The sequence below is a fragment of the Heterodontus francisci genome, chromosome 29 (genome assembly GCF_036365525.1).
Source record: "Heterodontus francisci isolate sHetFra1 chromosome 29, sHetFra1.hap1, whole genome shotgun sequence".
NCBI lineage: Eukaryota > Metazoa > Chordata > Chondrichthyes > Heterodontiformes > Heterodontidae > Heterodontus > Heterodontus francisci.
Genome location: NC_090399.1, coordinates 52,604,234 through 52,624,978, shown reverse-complemented (window position 1 = coordinate 52,624,978; position 20,745 = coordinate 52,604,234). Strand labels below are relative to the sequence as shown.

Genomic DNA, 20,745 nt, shown 5'->3' with positions numbered 1-20,745 from the left:
ACACATACGTCAGAGGCTAGTTCAGAGTGAGGATCTGCACGTGCTAAGTTTCCAGGCACACATGAGGTGCAGCCAGGACAGGAGAATGCACCAGCTCATGTATAAACTCACCAGAGAGTGAGGTCACACACCAGTTCTTTTGCGGGGGACTCAGATGAGTGGAGGAGTACAGGAAAGCCTGGTGACATTGCACACTGAGATGTTTGCTACATTGCAGGTCAGCCAGACAGTCTCCGGTCACTGGCTAGCAGCATGGTAAAGTCCAGTTCCATCATGGCACAGGGCATCACAGAGCCTGGAGCTCATCCTTTCCACTGAAGAAGTGGTGGACACCTCCATGGCAGCATTGCCAGACTGACACATGATGGGGTGTCTGCTGGCCACTGGCTCAGCTTCCACTGTGGCACGGACAGAGACTTCCTGATGTCTCAGTGCCGCAGCGGATCTCAGATGGAGGTTATGAGATCATTGTACACTGTCGTCCAGGCTCAGACAGCTTCCCTCACAGTTGCGGATCTCTGTGTTCAGAGGGACTTGCAGGCTTTCCCAGCTCACAGCAGTCCAGCAATCTGTCGTCCCGCAAATTACTAGGATTGCTGAGGCACCAACCCAGGGGAGTGACAATAGCTCTGTAAAGCACAAACCTGCTGTCCTCTCTCAGGATGACAGTATTTGTCCTCCTATCAGTACCACTCTGCCAGTGCCCTTGCTGTTGCCTGTCAGCAAGCCAGCCCAGAATGCTGCTGTCCATGCCAAAGTGATGCAGTCTGAAGCCTGGTCCACAAGGCCCAGAGTTCTCGAGGGAATCCTGCAAGGCCATCTGCAGTCTGTTCCAGTGAAAGTCAGCAGCCTTCCACCAGTCACTGGGGTAGCACGATGTAGGAACACTGGGACAGGCAAAAGGATCCACAAGACAGGCATCAAGGGAATGCCCAAGAGTGAATAACTCTGTCTTCTTTTGTATTATTGATGTGTTACTGAATTAAGTTGTTGTTTGAATGCTTTTGCTCTAGGCCTTTACTGCATGATGCCAAGGAGACTTTGTGCTGTGGAGTCCAATATAGATGAACTGTTAAGGAATGGTAGCTCTGTGTTAGGATGTTCCTTTTAACTGAAGCAAAACCTCACTGTGATCCCCCCTCGCTCTGTCCAGTTGCACACAATGCATGTGGTCTCCTCCCTCCTTCCTCCTCCTCCCAAGGTGGCCTTCAGATCCCAGGAGATAGTAGCCATGCATTCGGAATTGTGAGGTTGTGCAGGATACAGCGCTCAACCACAAACATGGACACCGTCTCAGGGTAGGGATTTCTAGGTAGGCCTTCCTCCTCCATCCACCTTCCAGATGTTTTCCTCTCTGCTTCCTCCTCCGCAAGTCCTGCTCGTGTAGGAAAGCCAGTGACACTGCAACTACTACCCACTAATCTACGCCAGGCAATGTTATTTTCTGTGGTAGCATAAACCTTAAAGCTTCTGTGCTTCCACCATCCTTGCCTGACCACAAGCAAGTCAAAAGCACCTCAGCTGCAACTTGTTGAGTGGACCTTCACAGAACTTCAGATCAGAACTTTTTTTTTTATTCATTCATGGGATGTGGGCATCGCTGGCTAGGCCAGCATTTATTTGCCCATTCCTAAATGCCCTTGAGAAGGACTAATGCTTGCTGTTTCGGTAGTGAATAAAGATGATGTTCCCTGCATATTCAGTGGCCAATTTTAGTATTCATGATCTTGCACTTTCAACCTCTTTGAGTACAGGCAGGGATACACATGCATGTACCACTTCAGTTGCACTCGCAACGCAGGTCATGCGGGAAGTGGCCAGCGTGGCAAGTAACATGCCCCGTGCTTCAACTCTGTAGGGATGCTTGTGGAGTGACAGTAGAAGTATGTGACTCCAGATCAACAGTAATGTGGCTGACTCTTAACTGCCCTCTGAAATGGTTGAGGTATAGTATAATAAGAATAAAACCGGATGGTCCAGCCGGCATTGGACTAAGCACCAAAAACAACAAAGGCACACCCTGCCCTATCGACCCTGCAAAATCCTCCTCACTAACATCAGGGGACTTGTGCCAAAGTTGGGAGAGCTGTCCCGCAGACTAGTCAAGCAACAGCCTGATATAGTCGTACTCATGGAATCATACCTTACAATTTCCCAGACAACACCGTCACCATCCATGGTTGTGTCCTGTCTCACTGGCAGGAACAGACCCACCAGAAGTGGCAGCACAGGGGGGAGTTGCCCTGAGAGTCCTCAGCATTGGCTCTGGACCCCATGAAGTCTCATGGCATCAGGTCAGACATGGGCAAGGAAACTTCCTGCTGATTACCACCTACTGCACCCCCTCAGCTGATGAATCAGTACTCCTCCATATTGAACACCACTTGGAAGAAGCACTGAGGGTAATAACCTGCAACCTCTACCATCTAGAAGAAGGGCAGCAGACTCAATATAACACCACCACCTCCAAGTTCCCTTTCAAGTCACACACCATCCTGATTTGGAACTATATCACCATTCCTTCACTGTCACTCGATCAAAATCCTGGAACTCCCTTCCTAACAGCACTGTGGTTGTACCTGCACCACATGGACTGCAGCAGTTCACCACCACTTTCTGGAGATCAACTAGGGATGAGCAATAGATGCTGGCCTTGCCAGTGACACCCATGAGAGAATTTTTAAAAATCCTCTCATTCAACAAAACCACTTACTTTCACCTCCTTAATATTGGTCATCTCCACCTCTGCGTCAGCTCAACTTTTTCTGAAACCTCCATCCATGCCTTCACTACTACTGGACTCAACTATTCCAATGTTCTCCTGGTTGGCTTCCACTCTCCATAAACCTCAGCTGTTCCAAAAACTCTCCTGCCTGTGCCCAAACTTGCACCAATTCCCATTCAACTATTACCGCTGTGCTCGATGACCAACATTGGTTCCCAGTCTGGCAACACCTTAATTTTAATATTCTCATCCTCATGTGCAAATACCTCCAGGGCCTTGACTCTGCCTTTCTCTGTAGCCTCTTCCAGACGTACAACCCTCTGAGATCTCTGCATTCCTCCTGTTCTGGCCTTTTGCTTACTCACCCATCATTGGTGTCCATGTCTTCAGCCGTCTAGGTCCCAAAGTCTGTAATTCCCTCCCTTAACCTCTCCACCTCTCTACCCTTCTTTCCCTTTTTAAGATGCTCCTTAAAACCTAATCCTTTGACCAAGCTTTTGGTCACCTGTCCTGATATAATTTCTTTGATGGGTGTGCATCCTTCCTAAATTCAGGAGCAGCCTTTTCCTTGCCCTCTGAGGAGGGTGACATAACTCCATCCAGTTTCCACTCATCTAGCTCCCTCATGCTCTGTGAATCACCTATTGTTACATCCTCTCTAACACCATCTATTCCCCCCCCCCCCCCTCCTCAAGTGAAAGCATCTGAGTTGGCACATGATCAGGACAAAGCAAAAGATGCAGGGGGTTGTTGCAGGATGAGGTCAAGGGGGTTGTTGCAGGAACTCATGACTGGGCTTGATTCAGACTTCCTCACCCTCGTCTTTGTAGTCATCCTCCTTGCCTTTGTTATTCTCATAATTCAGAAAGAATCACTAGGAAGGGGTTTTACCTCATCATCATCTCCCTCCTTCTGTGCCTCCTGTTAGTCTGGTTGATCTACAGCAAAGCAGGGTATGAGGAAAGAATTAGGTGAGAAGGAAGTGGAAGCTTATGTCTGAGGCTCTTCACAGGGATATCACAGCAACTGTGTTGGTGTCCGTCACTGACCTGGTATCAGGAATATCCCTGGACCTCACTGCCTCCCATGTCAGTAGGAGCATTTCTCCCCATCAGCTCCATGGCCTGATCCTTGTAGACTAAGGTGTCAGATTGGGGGTTACCCCTGCCTCTGATGGGCATTGTGTGCTAGTTTCTCCTGCAGTATGATTGAGTAAATGAAGGAATGACTGGCAGTTGAGAAGAGTGTGACAAATGGTCTGGAGAGCTGGGGTAAGATGTGTTGTGGTATCAGTCTGTTACAGTGGAGGAAGGGTTGCAGGGATGCATATGTCAGTAATCTGTGTTGGAGGAGATGGGTCGCCATTCTGTTGTATCCTGAGATAGTGTTCCTTTTAACCAGATAACATGGGGAAGGGTTTCTTATATAGCTGTGGAGGTGAAGTGTTTGCTGGTGCCCTGGATGCCCAAGGAAGTAAAGGCAGAGAGGCTGGTGCTCAGGGTATTGGATTATTGTGACTCCGCTTTCCTGGGGTGAGAGAATAGCTCTTCAATGCTGGTGTCTGCTCCCTCCATATGGCATGAGAGACATTTTAGACAGGTTTCCTGTCGGGACACCCAGCAATCTGTCTCCAGAGCTCAGTTTCACCAAGGAGGGGTGGTTGCAGATTGGGCGATGTGAAATTGTGGTGTCTTTTTTTGTCCACCTCAGTTCTAGGCTCTCAGCCCTTATTTGGCTCAGACCATCAATGCACACAACTCAGACTATCGAAGAACATAATCCAAATCCATTAATGAGTACAATGCAGAATATCATTGCACAAAACTCATTTCACATTGCCCAAAAGCAGCAGAGTGCACCAGGTGGACATGGGGAACACTCAGTATTTTAGTTTAGAGATACAGCACTGAAACAGGCCCTTCGGCCCACCGAGTCTGTGCCGACCATCAACCACCCATTTATACTAATCCTACACTAATCCCATATTCCTACAACATCCCCACCTGTCCCTATATTTCCCTACCACCTACCTATACTAGGGGCAATTTATAATGGTCAATTAACCTATCAACCTGCAAGTCTTTGGCATGTGGGAGGAAACGGGAGCACCCGGAGGAAACCCACGCAGACACAGGGAGAACTTGCAAACTCCACACAGGCAGTACCTAGAATTGAACCCGGGTCGCTTGGAGCTGTGAGGCTGCGGTGCTAACCACTGCGCCACTGTGCCGCCTTCTTGTGGATGTCTTCTTGACATGTTTCCTGTCTTTTTGACATGCCAGTTTAGTTTGGATAAGAAGCTGCTTACATTACATGCAGGGTTTAATCAAACAGTATGCAGAGGATAACTGTCAGTCTGTTGTGTCCTACAAACTAATCGTCGACCCTTCTTGAATGTCATTAACACCCCTTAATAGTTAAGGCAACAACAGATCACTGTTTGAATGTTTATTTCTAGCTCTAATGTTGGTGGATTGTTTGGTGCTGTGATATAGATATTAAGGCTCAGAGCTTCAATTACAGGTAAATCTCACTGTGAATTTGGAAAGTTTGGAGCAATGACTCACAGAGGGAGAGTGACAATAGAACTGGCAGCTGTGGGCCGCCCATTCCAGCTGGGAATGCTGTACGACTGCCGATCAGACTTGCTGATCCAAGGTAATAAAGTCATAGAAGCTGTGCAAAGCAGACACCAATTTGTGTAAGAACCATTTGACCCTCTCCATCAGATTTTCTATTAATTCGCCTTTTGGCCATGTGATGCTCTCATCAGATTTTCAATCAGTCTCTTTAAGATCCTTGTGATCCTCTCCATTAGATTCGCTACAAATTTCTGAGGGCCGTGTGATCCTCTCCATCAGGTTCTCTACTGATTTCCCTGAGGGCCATGTGATCCTCGCCACCACTCCTCTATTGATTTTTGTAAGAGCCATGTGATCCTCTCCGTCAGATTTTCTGTTAATTTCTGTAAGATCCGTGTGATTCTCTCCACCAGATCCTCTATTAAATTCTGGAAGATCCGTGTGATCCTCTCCATCAGATTCTCTATTAATTTCTGTAAGAACCTCGCGATCCTCTCCGTCACATTCTCTATTAATTTCTGTACGATCCGCGCGATCCTCCATCAGATTCTCTATTAATTTCTGTAAGAACCGTGTGATCCTCTCCATCAGATTCAATATTAATTTCTGTAAGGTCCATGCGATCCTCTCCATCAGATTCTCTCTTAATTTCTGTAAGGTCCGCGCGATCTTCTCCATCAGATTCTCTATTAATTTCTGTAAGGTCCGCGCAATCTTCTCCATCAGATTCTCTATTAATTTCTGGAAGAATCGTGTGATCCTCTCCATCAGATTCAATATTAATTTTTGTAAGGTCCGCGCGATCTTCTCCATCAGATTCTCTATTAATTTCTGGAAGAATCGTGTGATCCCCTCCATCAGATTCAATAGTAATTTCTGTAAGGTCCATGCGATCCTCTCCATCAGATTCTCTATTAATTTCTGGAAGAACCGTGTGATCCTCTCCATCAGATTCAATATTAATTTTTGTAAGGTCCATGTGATCCTCTCCATCACATTCTCTATTAATTTCTGGAAGAACCTCGTGATCCTCTCCATCAGATTCAATATTAATTTTTGTAAGGTCCGCGCGATCTTCTCCATCAGATTCTCTATTAATTTCTGGAAGAACCGTGTGATCCTCTCCATCAGATTCAATATTAATTTTTGTAAGGTCCATGCGATCCTCTCCATCAGATTCTCTATTAATTTCTGGAAGAACCTCGTGATCCTCTCCATCACATTCTCTATTAATTTCTGGAAGAACCTCGTGATCCTCTCCATCAGATTCAATATTAATTTTTGTAAGATCCATGCGATCCTCTCCATCAGATTCTCTCTTAATTTCTGGAAGAACCTCGCGATCCTCTCCATCACATTCTCTATTAATTTCTGGAAGAACCGTGTGATCCTCTCCATCAGATTCTCTACTAATTTCTGGAAGAACCTCGTGATCCTCTCCATCAGATTCACTATTAATTTCTGTAAGATCCGTGTGATCCTCTCCATCAGATTCTCTACTAATTTCTGGAGGAACCTCGCGATCCTCTCCGTCACATTCTCTATTAACTTCTGGAAGAACCATGTGATCCTCTCCATCAGATTCTCTACTAATTTCTGGAAGAACCTCGTGATCCTCTCCATCAGATTCACTATTAATTTCTGTAAGATCCGTGTGATCCTCTCCATCAGATTCTCTATTAATTTCTGGAAGAACCGTGTGATCCTCTCTATCAGATTCTCTATTAATTTCTGGAAGAACCTCGTGGTCCTCTCCATCAGATTCTCTATTAATTTCTGGAAGATCCGTGTGCATTGTGGCTGTCATCACTACAGTCTTTCTCCTTGGCCTCACAGGTAGCCAGTACATCATATCTACTGGAGAGAACCAGTGCCTGAGGGACCTCCTTTTCAACCTCTCCTAAGTCCCTGTTCCCCTGCTTCCTGACAGTGACACCCTCCTTTTCTTAAATGTATGCTTTTCTCTGGGGTGTGACTTGTCTTCTGGACACAGGTGTTCAAAATTTCCTCTCCCCCCATTACATTTCAGAGTGTCTCTCGCTTACACTCCAGCTCATTAACTGTGAACCAGAGTGACTGAGGGCAGAATCATTTGCTGCAGGTATAGGAATCTGAAACACTCTCACTGTTGTTACCACCGATTGCTCCTGTCAAAGCCCCCAAACAAAATATACAATTCAGATTGTGGTGGGACCAACACACTATTAATTCAATCCCGTCTCTCCACAGATCGCCTAACATATCATTTAAAACTTTCCAAATTAAAGAAAGACCCAGCCAAATTGTACCATCTATTAACCCCTGAATGAGGCTAACCAAACCAGGTGTCTTTAAATCAGCAAATTAGCTCTTTAATCAGAAGAACTAAATTCTTAAACGCAATGAAGATATACACAACATTTCAAGTAGAAAAAATTAAGAGTCTTTCCAAATTTACAGTCCAATGTTGCTTGAGGTCCTCACAGTCGTCCTATGTGGGAGAAAAAGGTTCTTCCACAGTCGAATAGTCTGTTGTATAACTCCAACAGTAGGTGATGCTTCCTTCTCCAGCGAATTTCAACAAATAACGACTTGCAAACACTTTCAATAGAATCAATCTGACTTTAGAGTTTTTGAGGGATAAAAAATTGTCACAGTCTAACTTCCTTTTCTTCAATTTAAATTTCCAGAGATCTCTGTTTTGGCTTAACTTTTTTTTTATAATTTTGAGAAATCATAATTAAACAGACTAAATTCCTATTCCTTCAATTTAAATGGTTGAGAGCTGTTTTTCAGGTGTGCAAAACACCACAGCTGTGTCTTCTTTTTGTCTGTGTCTTCTGTTCGAACAAACTGTCTTCAACTCAAATGCCAGTTCAAAACTGAATTGTAACAAATGTATCACAGCAGGCTCACTCCCAGTGGCTATATCTATGGTAACGAGAATGCACTTTTTGAATCACAGTCTCCAAATTGGTGTTTTTAAGGCAACGAAAATGCACCTTCCTATAACTCCTAAAGCTTGCCGGCTCTTAAAGCAATACTGATCCCTTGCAAGCCTTAAAGGCAAACCGCATATTCCAAAAAAATAAACTACAGGAGCATGACACTGCACAAATTTTCACGTACAACAGAACCAACACTCCACCTGCCCTTCCATCTCTCGTCTTTTTTATGTATTTGATTAAGGATAGCCTGAATAAAATTAATTTGTTTTTTAAACATATATTTATAGATACATTAATTAGTTTATCTACTGAAGTTATTAATATAATAAAGTAATACCTATAATTCCCCAGCTCTCAGTTTGAACAACTGTCCGAGCTGAGAGAGAAAAACCCCTGGAATAATGACCAACCAATCACCTCCCTGCTGTCCTGTAACACCATGCCTTGCTTTTTAAAAAAATTATTCTTTCCCGATGGCTCCTTTTATTGCCGCCTCTTGACCGGAATTTAATGTTGTGCCCGAGGCCCTGCCCACTGCCCGAAAAGTCAGGGGGTGAGCCTGCCTTGGCCGAGCCTGGGGAGCCAAGCCGGGATTTTTCTCTCCCCAAGCCTTTAATTGGCTTTGGGCGGGACTTCTACCTCCTTGAGGCAGGAAGGCCCGCCTAATGGAGCTGCCGGCCAATCAGCTGCTGAGACGACATCCAGCCAACGACAGAAAGAGGAAGGACGGCCCTGGAACGAAGGTAGGTTTTTGGGGCCTCACTGGGAATAATCGGCTGGGCCCTGGTGAGGCAAGAGGGGTGGGGGCGGTTGGGGAGGGCAGAGGGTAGTGTTGCCCAGTGGGGGCAGTTGGGGCTTTAGGGGCAGTGGTGCCCGATCAGGAGGGCCCCCTCCCAGCCCTCAAGAAGGCCGCCAAGTTTTATCTGGCGGTGTTCTTGATGCTTTTGCCTCCGGCTGCCGAGGGTAAATTACCCATGGCAGCAGGAAGAGCCCTTTAAGTAGCAGTTAATTGGCCACTTAAGGGCCTAGATTGGCCCGGGGCTGGCAGGCCATTTCTTACTCAATAAAATTTCAGCGGACTTGGGGAGGCATTGGGAATGGACCCCTTTGTCTCCCTCTTAATTTTATGGCTCTGCCGCCATCAGCCCGCTGGTTGCAGAGGGCGGAGGGGGGGCTTAAATTTCCAGCCCTTGCCTCTGTCCCACTCTCATGTTGCTGGTACTCTCAGGCCTCAGGTTGCTGCTCCTTTTATCTCTGCCTCTCCCTTCTCCTGCCCTCACTCGGGGTCTCCACTCCTTTTATTCCCCCCCCCCCCCTTGCTAATTTAATTATCATTATTAATCTCAAAATCAATATTTTTACTGATTTTTTTTTGTAGGGGTCACCTTGTGGGACTTGGAGACTCTGCAAAATGATCTTGATGTACGATCTCAGCCTAACACAGAGTTTCACATCATTACATCTGACTCCATTGAGAAGAAAGCCTCTGCTCTGAATGTGGACGCATCATTGAAAGCAAGTTTCTTGTGTGGCTCAGTCGAGGTGAAAGGATCAGCGAAATATGTCAATGACACAAAGAAATCAAAGCAACAGGCCCGAGTGACCCTTCAGTTCCGAACAATAACCAGGTTTGAACAGCTGACAATGAGTCACTTAGGTCAGCAGAATGTAACCTACCCGTATGTGTTTGATCAGGGGACAGCAACTCACGTGGTTACAGCAGTGTTGTACGGGGCTCAGGCTTTCTTTGTGTTTGATCAAGAGGTCTCTTCAGCAGACAGTCTACAGGATATTCAGGGTAAGCTGGAGGTGATGATTAAAATTATTCCCAAGATTGCAATTGAAGGGGGGGCTCCCGAAAAATGACAGACAAACAAAATACAAATGCTCAGAACTTCACCTGCAACTTTTATGGGGATTTCTCACAGTGGTTTAACTCAGTGTCTGTATCCCAGAAGATGAGGGAGTGCTCTCGCTTATTCCTGGATTTTGCCACAGCCAACAGAGCACGAGGGAAAACAAGGTTCATTGTTGCTTCTGTGCAGGATGACAGTAATGTAGGAGCATCGATTTACCTGTATGAGAGAGGGTTTGTGGTGACCCAGTGCTTCAAACCACCATCACAGCCGGAGAGACCTGTGGTTAGTGGAACAACACATGACAGTGTGACACTCCAATTACAGCCACCGAGATACGGTGCTAGTGAGATTGTTGGGTACAAGGTGGAGTACCGAGCTACCCAACAGGAGGAATGGACAACTGTGGATACATCCCATCAATCCGACTCCTTCACAATACCTGGGTTGCAGACACACCAGGAATATCAATTCCAATACAGAGCAGAGATCAAGGCAGGGGTCAGCATGGCCAGTGAGAGTTACTGTGTCACCACACTTCCAACAAGTCCACCTGCTAAACTTTTAACACTCCAGCTATACTGGTGTTCTGCAATACTCACCTGGGACAGGCCGACTGAGATTGGAGCTGGTGTCAATATAGTTCAGTACAGGATAGAATATAGAGAAGAAAAGGCAGTTACCTCCAGCACAGAGAATGTACATTGGAAGGAAATAAAGACAACAGACAGCGGATGTCGTTATACTTTAGAGGGATTGAAACCCAAGACATCCCACAGAGTGCGAGTGTCTGCTGACTGTGGAGCAGGAGGGTCTAGTGCAGCAAGTGATGAGGTTTTAATAGAAACAGAAAATGAACCAAAGAGACTGGCAGAGAAACTTCGCAGAGAAAGTACGTTAACGGCCAGTGGGAACCCTTCCATTTACACAATCCCCATAAAGAAGAAGATACTTAACAAGGACGGACACTGTGTAGAACAAACAAAGAACAAAGAAAATTACAGCACAGGAACAGGCTCTTCGGCCCTCCAAGCCTGCGCCGATCCAGATCCTCTATCTAAACCTGTCGCCTATTTTCTAAGGGTCTGTATCTCTTTGCTTCTTGCCCATTCATGTATCTATCTAGATACATCTTAAAAGAAGCTATCGTGCCCGCGTCTACCACCTCTGCTGGCAACGTGTTCCAGGCACCCACCACCCTCTGCGTAAAGAATTTTCCACTCATATCCCCCGTAAACTTTTCCCCTCTCACTTTGAACTCGTGACCCCTAGTAATTGAATCCCCCACTCTGGGAAAAAGCTTCTTGCTATCCAACCTGTCTATACCTCTCATGATTTTGTACACCTCAATCAGGTCCCCCCTCAACCTCCGTCTTTCTGATGAAAATAATCCTAATCTACTCAACCTCTCTTCATAGCTAGGGCCCTCCATACCAGGCAACATCCTGGTGAACCTCCTCTGCACCCTCTCCAAAGCATCTACATCCTTTTGGTAATGTGGCGACCAGAATTGCACGCAGTATTCCAAATGTGGCCGAACCAAAGTCCTATACAACTGTAACATGACCTGCCAACTCTTGTACTCAATACCCCGTCCGATGAAGGAAAGCATGCCGTATGCCTTCTTGACCACTCTATTGACCTGCGTTGCCACCTTCAGGGAACAATGGACCTGAACACCCAAATCTCTCTGTACATCAATTTTCCCCAGGACTTTTCCATTTACTGTATAGTTCACTCTTGAATTGGATCTTCCAAAATGCATCACCTCGCATTTGCCCTGATTGAACTCCATCTGCCATTTCTCTGCCCAACTCTCCAATCTATCTATATTCTGCTGTATTCTCTGACAGTCCCCTTCACTGTCTGCTACTCCACCAATCTTAGTGTCGTCTGCAAACTTGCTAATCAGACCACCTATACTTTCCTCCAAATCATTTATGTATATCACAAACAACAGTGGTCCCAGCACGGATCCCTGTGGAACACCACTGGTCACACGTCTCCATTTTGAGAAACTCCCTTCCACTGCTACTCTCTGTCTCCTGTTGCCCAGCCAGTTCTTTATCCATCTAGCTAGTACACCCTGGACCCCATGCGACTTCACTTTCTCCATCAGCCTACCATGGGGAACCTTATCAAACGCCTTACTGAAGTCCATGTATATGACATCTACAGCCTTTCCCTCATCAATCAACTTTGTCACTTCCTCAAAGAATTCTATTAAGTTGGTAAGACATGACCTTCCCTGCACAAAACCATGTTGCCTATCACTGATAAGCCCATTTTCTTCCAAATGGGAATAGATCCTATCCCTCAGTATCTTCTCCAGCAGCTTCCCTACCACTGACGTCAGGCTCACCGGTCTATAATTACCTGGATTATCCCTGCTACCCTTCTTAAACAAGGGGACAACATTAGCAATTCTCCAGTCCTCCGGGACCTCACCCGTGTTTAAGGATGCTGCAAAGATATCTGTTAAGGCCCCAGCTATTTCCTCTCTCGCTTCCCTCAGTAACCTGGGATAGATCCCATCCGGACCTGGGGACTTGTCCACCTTAATGCCTTTTAGAATACCCAACACTTCCTCCCTCCTTATGCCGACTTGACCTAGAGTAATCAAACATCTGTGACGAACCTCAACATCCGTCATGTCCCTCTCCTCGGTGAATACCGATGCAAAGTACTCGTTTAGAATCTCACCCATTTTCTCTGACTCCACGCATAACTTTCCTCCTTTGTCCTTGAGTGGGCCAATCCTTTCTCTAGTTACCCTCTTGCTCCTGATATATGAATAAAAGGCTTTGGGATTTTCCTTAACCCTGTTTGCTAAAGATATTTCATGACCCCTTTTAGCCCTCTTAATTCCTCATTTCAGATTGCGCCTACATTCCCGATATTCTTTCAAAGCTTTGTAAAATGCTCCTTCGGAAAGCCCACCACAAAACACAGTGTCAGGACAATTATGGTTCTTGGAGCAACAGGAGCAGGAAAAACAACCTTCATTAATGGAATGATCAACTACATCCTGGGTGTGGAATGGAAGGACAACTTCAGATACAAATTAATAGATGAAGGGACAGGAAGATCCCAGGCTGAAAGTCAGACATCCTCAATCACTGCCTACGAACTCCACCATCGAGAAGGATTCCGGATTGATTACTCTCTCACTATCATAGACACGCCGGGATTCGGAGATACCAGGGGGATAACCCGAGATAAACTTCTCACTGATCAGATCCGAGAGTTCTTTACTTCCCCAGATGGTATTAATCAGATCGATCCCGTGTGTTTTGTCACTCAGGCCTCTTCGGCTCGTCTGACTCATTCCCAGAAATATGTCTTTGATTCGATTCTTTCCATTTCTGGTAAAGATATTGCAGAGAACATCCGAATACTGGTGACATTCGCTGATGGGCAGGTTCCCCCTGTTCTGGAAGCCATCGATGTTGCTGAGGTACCGTGTCCCAAAGATAAAAAAGGTTTTTCAGTTCATTTCAAGTTCAACAATTCAGCCATATTTGCTCAAAGTTCAGCTGCTGAAAACCCTGCTGACAAGAGGAATCCTGATGATAACAATGAGGAGGAAGAGGAGGAGGGCAGTGAGAACTTTGATGTAATGTTCTGGAAGATGGGATCAAACATAATGAAGACATTCTTTACAGCTTTGAGCAAAATGGAAACAAAGAGTTTACGCTTGACAAAGGAAGTGCTTAGGGAGCGTCAGCAGCTGGAGGCTGCGGTAGAGGGATTGCAGCCTCAGATCAAAGCGGGTCTGACAAAACTGGAGGAGATCAGGAAAACACAACAGGCTTTGAACCAACTCCAGGTCGTTCTGGATGCAAATAAAGATTTTGAATATGAAATTGAAGTCACAGTTGCAGAAAAGGAAGATATCAGTGGGACTGGTCATTACATAACCAACTGTCAGAAATGTCACTCTACCTGTCACTATCCCTGTGGCATTCCTAATGATGCTGAAAAACGAGGATGTGCAGCAATGGATGGCAATGGGAACTGTACAGCCTGCCCTAATAAATGTATCTGGTCTGTTCATTACAACCAGAAGTACAGATTTGAGTATAAAACCAGAATGGAGAAGAGGACATACAGTCAGCTGAAAGAAAAGTATGAGAAGGCATCTGGTGAAAAGATGTCACAGCAGAAAATCATGGAACAACTTCAGCAGGAATTGGCTGATGTTCAGGATGTCGTGTTGGAGCTGATTGAAAAATCATCTCAGATCATTTTAAGACTTGAAGAAATCGCTCTCAGACCAAACCCGTTATCAACCCCAGATTACATCGACCTGCTGATTCAGTCTGAGAAAGAGGAAGCTAAGCCTGGGTTCCAGGAGCGAATTCAGTCACTGAATGTAGTCAAACAACAGGCTGAGATTATAGCAAAAGTTACCAGGAATGAGGATCTGTTACCAGAGGAATGGAAACAGTATCAAGCTGAAAAGGAAAGGAAAAGGAGTAGAAAAGGATTTAAAGGAATGATATCTGATGTGTGCCAATGGATCAATCATAAAACCAATCAGATTGAAAAATCAATTGAAAATTAATATCATCCGGCTATTTCCAACGTGGAGGCAGATGTTTCACTCAGTTGATAAACTAATCTCTTTTTCTACTTCACTGATCTAAATAACTCCATCCAGCTGTTTCCAATATAAAAGCAGATGTTCCCTCAGTTAATAAACAAATCCCTAATTCTAATTCACTAATCTATCCATCCTCATCCTCTTGACCTGTCTGCCTTTAACATCGTTGACCCACACCATCCTCCTCATGTCTGTCCTCTGACATGCAGCTGGGTGGAACTTTCTTCACCTGGTTTCATTCTTATCACCTGCAATAGCTTCTCTTCCAGCTCGTGCACATTTACATGTGGATTCCACCAAGGATCAAGTCTTAGATCACTCCCATTTCTCATCTACATGCTGGCCCTCAGCGACATCATCAGAAAACATGATCTGGTTCCAATCTACGCTGACGACTCCAGCTCAATCTCACCACCACCTTCCTCTAACCCTCCACTGTCTCTGATTTTTCACATTGCTTGTCCAAAATCCAGGGCTGGAGGAGTAGAAATGTCCTCCCATTTTGAATGTTGGAAGATTGAAGCTATTGATTTTTTGACTTTGGTCCCTGCTCCAATGTCTGTTGCCTAGTTACTGCCTCCATTCCTCTCCCTGGCCACCGCCTGAGTCTAAACCAGATGTTTCATAACCTTGGTGTCATATTTGGCCCTGAGATGAGCTTCTGATTCCAGATCAATCACTAAGACTGTCTAGTTCCACCTCCAGAGCATTGTCCGTCTCAAACTCTGTCACGACTCTTCTGCTGCTGAAACCCTCATCCATGACTTTGTTACCTCCAGACTCAACTATTCCAATACTGTCCTGGCTCGTCTCCCACCTTACACCTTCTGTCAACCTGAACTCATCCAAAACATTCTGATGAAGGGTCACTGACCTGAAACGTTAACTATGCTTCTCTCTCCACAGATGCTGCCAGACCTGCTGTGTATTTACAGCATTCCTTGTTTTTATTTCATCCAAAACACTACTGCCCGTGTCCTAACTCACACCAAATCCCGTTCATCCATCACCCCTGTGCTCACTAATCTACATCGGCTCCCGGTTCAACAATGACTCAATTTTAAAATTGCCTTCCTTGTTTTTAAATCCCTTCATGCCCTTCCCTAGCTCGATAACTTCCCACCACCCTCCGAGATCTCTCTGCCCCTTTATTCTGGCATCTTGTGATTCCCCAACTTTAATCACTCCACTATTCCCAGCTGTGTTTACAGCTGCCAAAGCTCTAAGCTCTGCAATTTCCTCCCTAAACTTCTCCATCTCTCCATCTCTCCTCCTTTAAACACTCCTTAAAACCTACCTCTTTGGCCAAACTTTAGTTCACCAGTGCTAATATCTCCTCATATAAAATAAAAACAAGAAATGCTGGAACCACTCAGCAGGTCTGGCAGCATCTGTGAAAAGAGAAGCAGAGTTAACGTTTCGGGTCAGTGACCCTTCTTCGGAACTGACAAATATTAGAAAAGTCACAGGTTATAAGCAAGTGAGGTGGGGGTGGGTCAAGAGATAACAAAGGAGGTCTAGATTGGACCAGGCCGCATGGCTGACCAAAAGGTCATGGAGCAAAGGCAAACAATATGTTAATGGTGTGTTGAAAGACAAAGCATTAGTACAGATTAGGTGTTAATACACTGAATATTGAACAGCAGCAAGTGCAAACCTGAAAAAAAAACAGTGGGTAAGCAAACTGAACAAACTAAGATGAAATGAAATAAATGCAAAAAAAATATTGTAAAAAATGTGAAAAAGAATGTAAAAAAAAAAGGAAGAAAAAATAACTAAAAATGAAAGTAAAATGGGGGGCTGTCATGCTCTGAAATTATTGAACTCAATGTTCAGTCCGGCAGGCTGTAGTGTGCCTAATCGGTAGATGAGATGCTAATATCTCCTTATGTGGCCTGGTGGCGAATTCTGTTTGATAACAATCTGTGAAATATCTTGGGACATTTTACTCTGTTCAGGATGCTGTACATTTTGGAAGTTAGAATGAGAAGACAGAATATGATGTACGGGGTTTAGGAACAAAGGATTATTGCAGGATTATCCCACATGAGCTGCTTTGTTATTGGGCCTAACATTAATTACTTATCAGGATTGTAGAGCAGGCAAGAGTCAGAGAACCACCTTGGGCAATGGCCACCTCAATATGGTAGAGTTTCAGGTTAGATTTGTTGCTGATGTGAGACATGGGGGGGGCGAATGTTCACAAATCTTTGAGGGTGGCAGGACATGTTGAAAAGCTGTTAAACAAGCATGTGGTATCCTTGGTTTTATTAATATTGAAATCAGTGCAAAAGCAAGGCAGTTACACTAACCCTTTATTAAACACTGGTTAGGCCTCAGCTGGAATATTATGTTCACTTCTAGGGACCAGATTTTAGGAAGGATGTCATGGCCTTGGAGAGAGTGCAGAAGAGATTTACAGGAAATATCCCAGTGATAACTTCAGTTACATGGAAAGACTGGAGATGTTGGGATTGTTCTCCTCACAGCACAGGAGGTCAAGAGGAGAATTGATAGACGTGTTAAAATAAGGAAAAACTGTTCCCTGAAGCAGAAGGGTTACTAACAAGAGAATGCAGATTCAAGGTGATTGGCTAAAGAACCAGAGACAAAATGAGGAAACATTGTTTTTCTACAGTGAGTTATTGTGATCTGGAATGCACTGCCTGAAAGGATGGTGGAAGCAGATTCAATAGTAACATTCAAAAGGGAATTTGTTAAATATTTGAAGGAAAAGTTATTCGCAGGACTCTGTGGAAAGAGAAGGGGAGTGGGATTAATTGGATATTTCTATCAAAGAGCTGGCAGAGGCTAGGATATAAATGCAAGTTGTTATTCTAAATAACTCCATCCAGCTGTTTCCAATATATGAAGAACAGATGTTCCCTCAGTTGATAAACTAATCCTGAATTCTCACTGAGTGTTTCAAATCCCTCTATCCCGTTGTTTCCAACACCGGGAACAGATGATCCCTCAGTTGATCAATTAATCCTTCATTAATTTCAATCCCGCTGCTTCTAAAATAGAGGCTGATTTCCCCCCAGTTAATCAATTAATGTCTTATTATACATTACTGATTGAACTAACTCCACCCAGATATTCCAATATCGAGAGCTGATGTACACGTTTATTTTTAATGAAGGAACAGGTTTTATAAATTGTAGCACGGTCAAAAAATCAAGACTAAAAGGAACTTGGAGAATTATTATACAGTTACCGGACTATGACCGACATAACGCTTATTGAGATTTGAAATCTAAATCAATCACTAAATTGAAAAGAAGGCAAAACTTCTCTAAATGTAGTTGAGCCCAGCCTGAGTGTGGAGCTGCTGTGATAAATGCCACCCCACTTGTTCTTTTCCATGGTCAGTGTGAGAGAGAAGTTTTTGTATCAGGTTACCTTTACACTGAGTTGTTTCCATATTTGGGACGACTTTGACTCTTTGTGTCTACAGTCATCCAATGGGGGAGGTCAGCTGATAGCAAAGTACAGAGCATCCAAGATGACAGGTACCTGAGGTGTCAGAACAAGATAGTGTTGGTGTTCTGTTCAAAATGTCTCCAAATAACAGAGGTGGAATAAAATATTCCTTGTGCTTTTTCACCAGATGAAGCCAGGTGGACACTGTGCTTGCAAAGACTTCTTGTCCCTCTCCTGCACAGTTACCTCTGATGTTCCCCAAGGATCTATCCTTGTCCCCCTCCTATTTCTCATCTACATTCTGCCCCTCGGTGATACCATCCAAAAGCACAACGACAGTTTCCACATGTACACTAACGACACCCAACTCTACCCTACCATCACCTCTCTCGACTCCTCCACTGTTGCTATATTATTAGACTGTTTATCCAACATCAATACTGGAGGTGTAGAAATGTCCTCCAATTAAATATTACATATACTGAAGCTATTGTCTTCAGACTGCTCTCCAAATTCCATTCCCTCGTGACTGACTATATCCCTCTCCCTGGCAATTCTCTGCGACTAAACCAGAATGTTCACAACCTTGATATACTGACCCCGAGATGAGTTTCTGAGCATGTATCTGTCCCATCACTAAGATCACCTATTTTCAACTCCCAAACCATCATGCGACTTTGCCCCTGTCTCAGCTCATCTGCTCCTGGAACACTTATTCATGCTTTTGTTGTGTGACTATTCCAACACCCTTCAGCCCGGCGTCCAACATTCTACCCTCTGTAAACCTGAGGTCATCCAAAACTCTGCTGCTCGTGTTCTTACTCAAACCAAGCCCTATTCCCCTATCATCCCTGTTCTCGTTGGCCTGCCTTGGCTCCCAGTCAATCTACACCTCGATTTTAAAATTCTCATCTTTGTTTTCAAATCCATTCATGGTCTCACCCCTCCTCATCTCTGTAATCTCCTCCAGCCCAAAACCATCCAATATCTGCATTCCTCTCATCTGGCCTCTTGTGCATCCTCGATTTTAATTGTTCCACCATTGGTGGTCATGCCTTCAGTTGTGTCATGGCCACATGGTGAGATTTGAGTTGTTCCCTCTGTTCAACTCCCACCTGACCACAGCATGTGTGTTTTGTATTAAGGTTTAACCCCTTGGTGTTTTATTTGTCAAATGAATAGACAGTGACATATTTTCTTGTAGGTTTAAAACAGAAAATCAATTATTTATTGAGCAATATGCCTTATCCCAAAATTATCGCAAACATATCCACTCATGCATGCACTCGCACACACACATACACACAAGCGGGAGAAAGGGATGAGTGAATTTTCTTGGAAATCAATTTCTCGTTGGTTGCAGGCCTGAGGTGATTGTAGATTTCTCTCTTGATTGAAAGTTGAGGTGAAGACGATGGATCACTTGCTGTTCATAGCTATATAGTGTCGATGCAGAATTCTACAGCAAGCCTTCTGGTTTGCTGAAAACAAGCTTCTGGATGCACCTTCCTTGGTGTCCCTCCCTAGGCTGCTTTTTAAGTAAAACTGCATTACTTCTTGCATCTGGGTAGGAGATGCTTTCATCTCTCCCCCGTGGTCATCGCACAATGGCCCGAGATGTGATTACTTCATACTTTCTTTATCTCAGAAGAAGATATTCAATTCTGGAATATTTTAGGATGGGTATAGGATGGTGCAATCGACATCTCTTAGCTTTGAAGATTTTCTATTATTCATGTTAACTTGAATATACAAAGGCCAAGTGCTTTATTTCTTCAGTCACTATTTTGGAGAATGGTCACTTTTTAAAAGCAAGGTCCATTTTTTAAAAGACAAAATCAGTTTTTAAAACTCTTCAGATTGTGTCCATAATTTGTATCATTGCACTTCTTGTGTGTGTAACAGTTACCTAGGCTCTAAGTTCTGAAATTCCCTCCCTAGACCTCTCCACCACCCTAACTCACTTTCCTCATTTAAGACTCTCCTTAAAACCTATGTCTTTGACCAAGATTTCAGCCATCAGCTGTAATATCACCTGATGTGGTTTGGTGTCTTAATATTGCTTTATAATGGTCTTGTGAAGTGTCTTGGGAGATTTTATTATGTTAACGATGCTATATAAATATAATTTGTTATTGGTTAGTATATTAATTACATTTTGTGGAGTACAATATTGCAGAGGTATTAGCAGCTATAAAATGTGCCATTAGGGAGTAGCATTCATAAGAACATAACATAAGAAATGGGAGTAGGAGTGGGCTGTACAGTGCATTGAGCCTGCTCCGCCATTCAATATGATCATGGCTGATCTTGGGTTTCAACTCCAATTTTCCACCCGCTCCCCATATCCCTTGATCCTCTGAGAGACCAAAAATCTGTCTATCCCAGCCTTATAGATATTCAATGACGGTGCACCCACTGGGGTAGAGAATTCCAATGATTCACAGCACTTTGTGTGAAGACATTTCTCCTTATCTCAGTCCTAAATGATCCACCACTTATCCCCTGTGTTTTTGATTCCCCTCCCAGGGGAAACAATGTCTCAGTATTTACCCTGTCAATCCCTTTAGAATCTGAAAATTTTCAATGAGTTTCCCTCTCATTCTTCTAAACTCCAGAGAATAAG

General features: G+C 44.3%; 1 protein-coding gene across 1 annotated transcript; it reads left to right on the top strand.

Annotated features, from left to right (window-relative positions):
- Positions 1 to 5,283: 5,283 nt before the first annotated feature.
- LOC137345844 (uncharacterized) lies at positions 5,284 to 14,657 on the top strand. The gene is given in 4 exon segments (XM_068009093.1): positions 5,284 to 5,383; positions 9,613 to 10,080; positions 10,083 to 11,062; positions 12,969 to 14,657. Coding segments are annotated over 4 exon segments (3,237 nt in total).
- Positions 14,658 to 20,745: the final 6,088 nt, after the last annotated feature.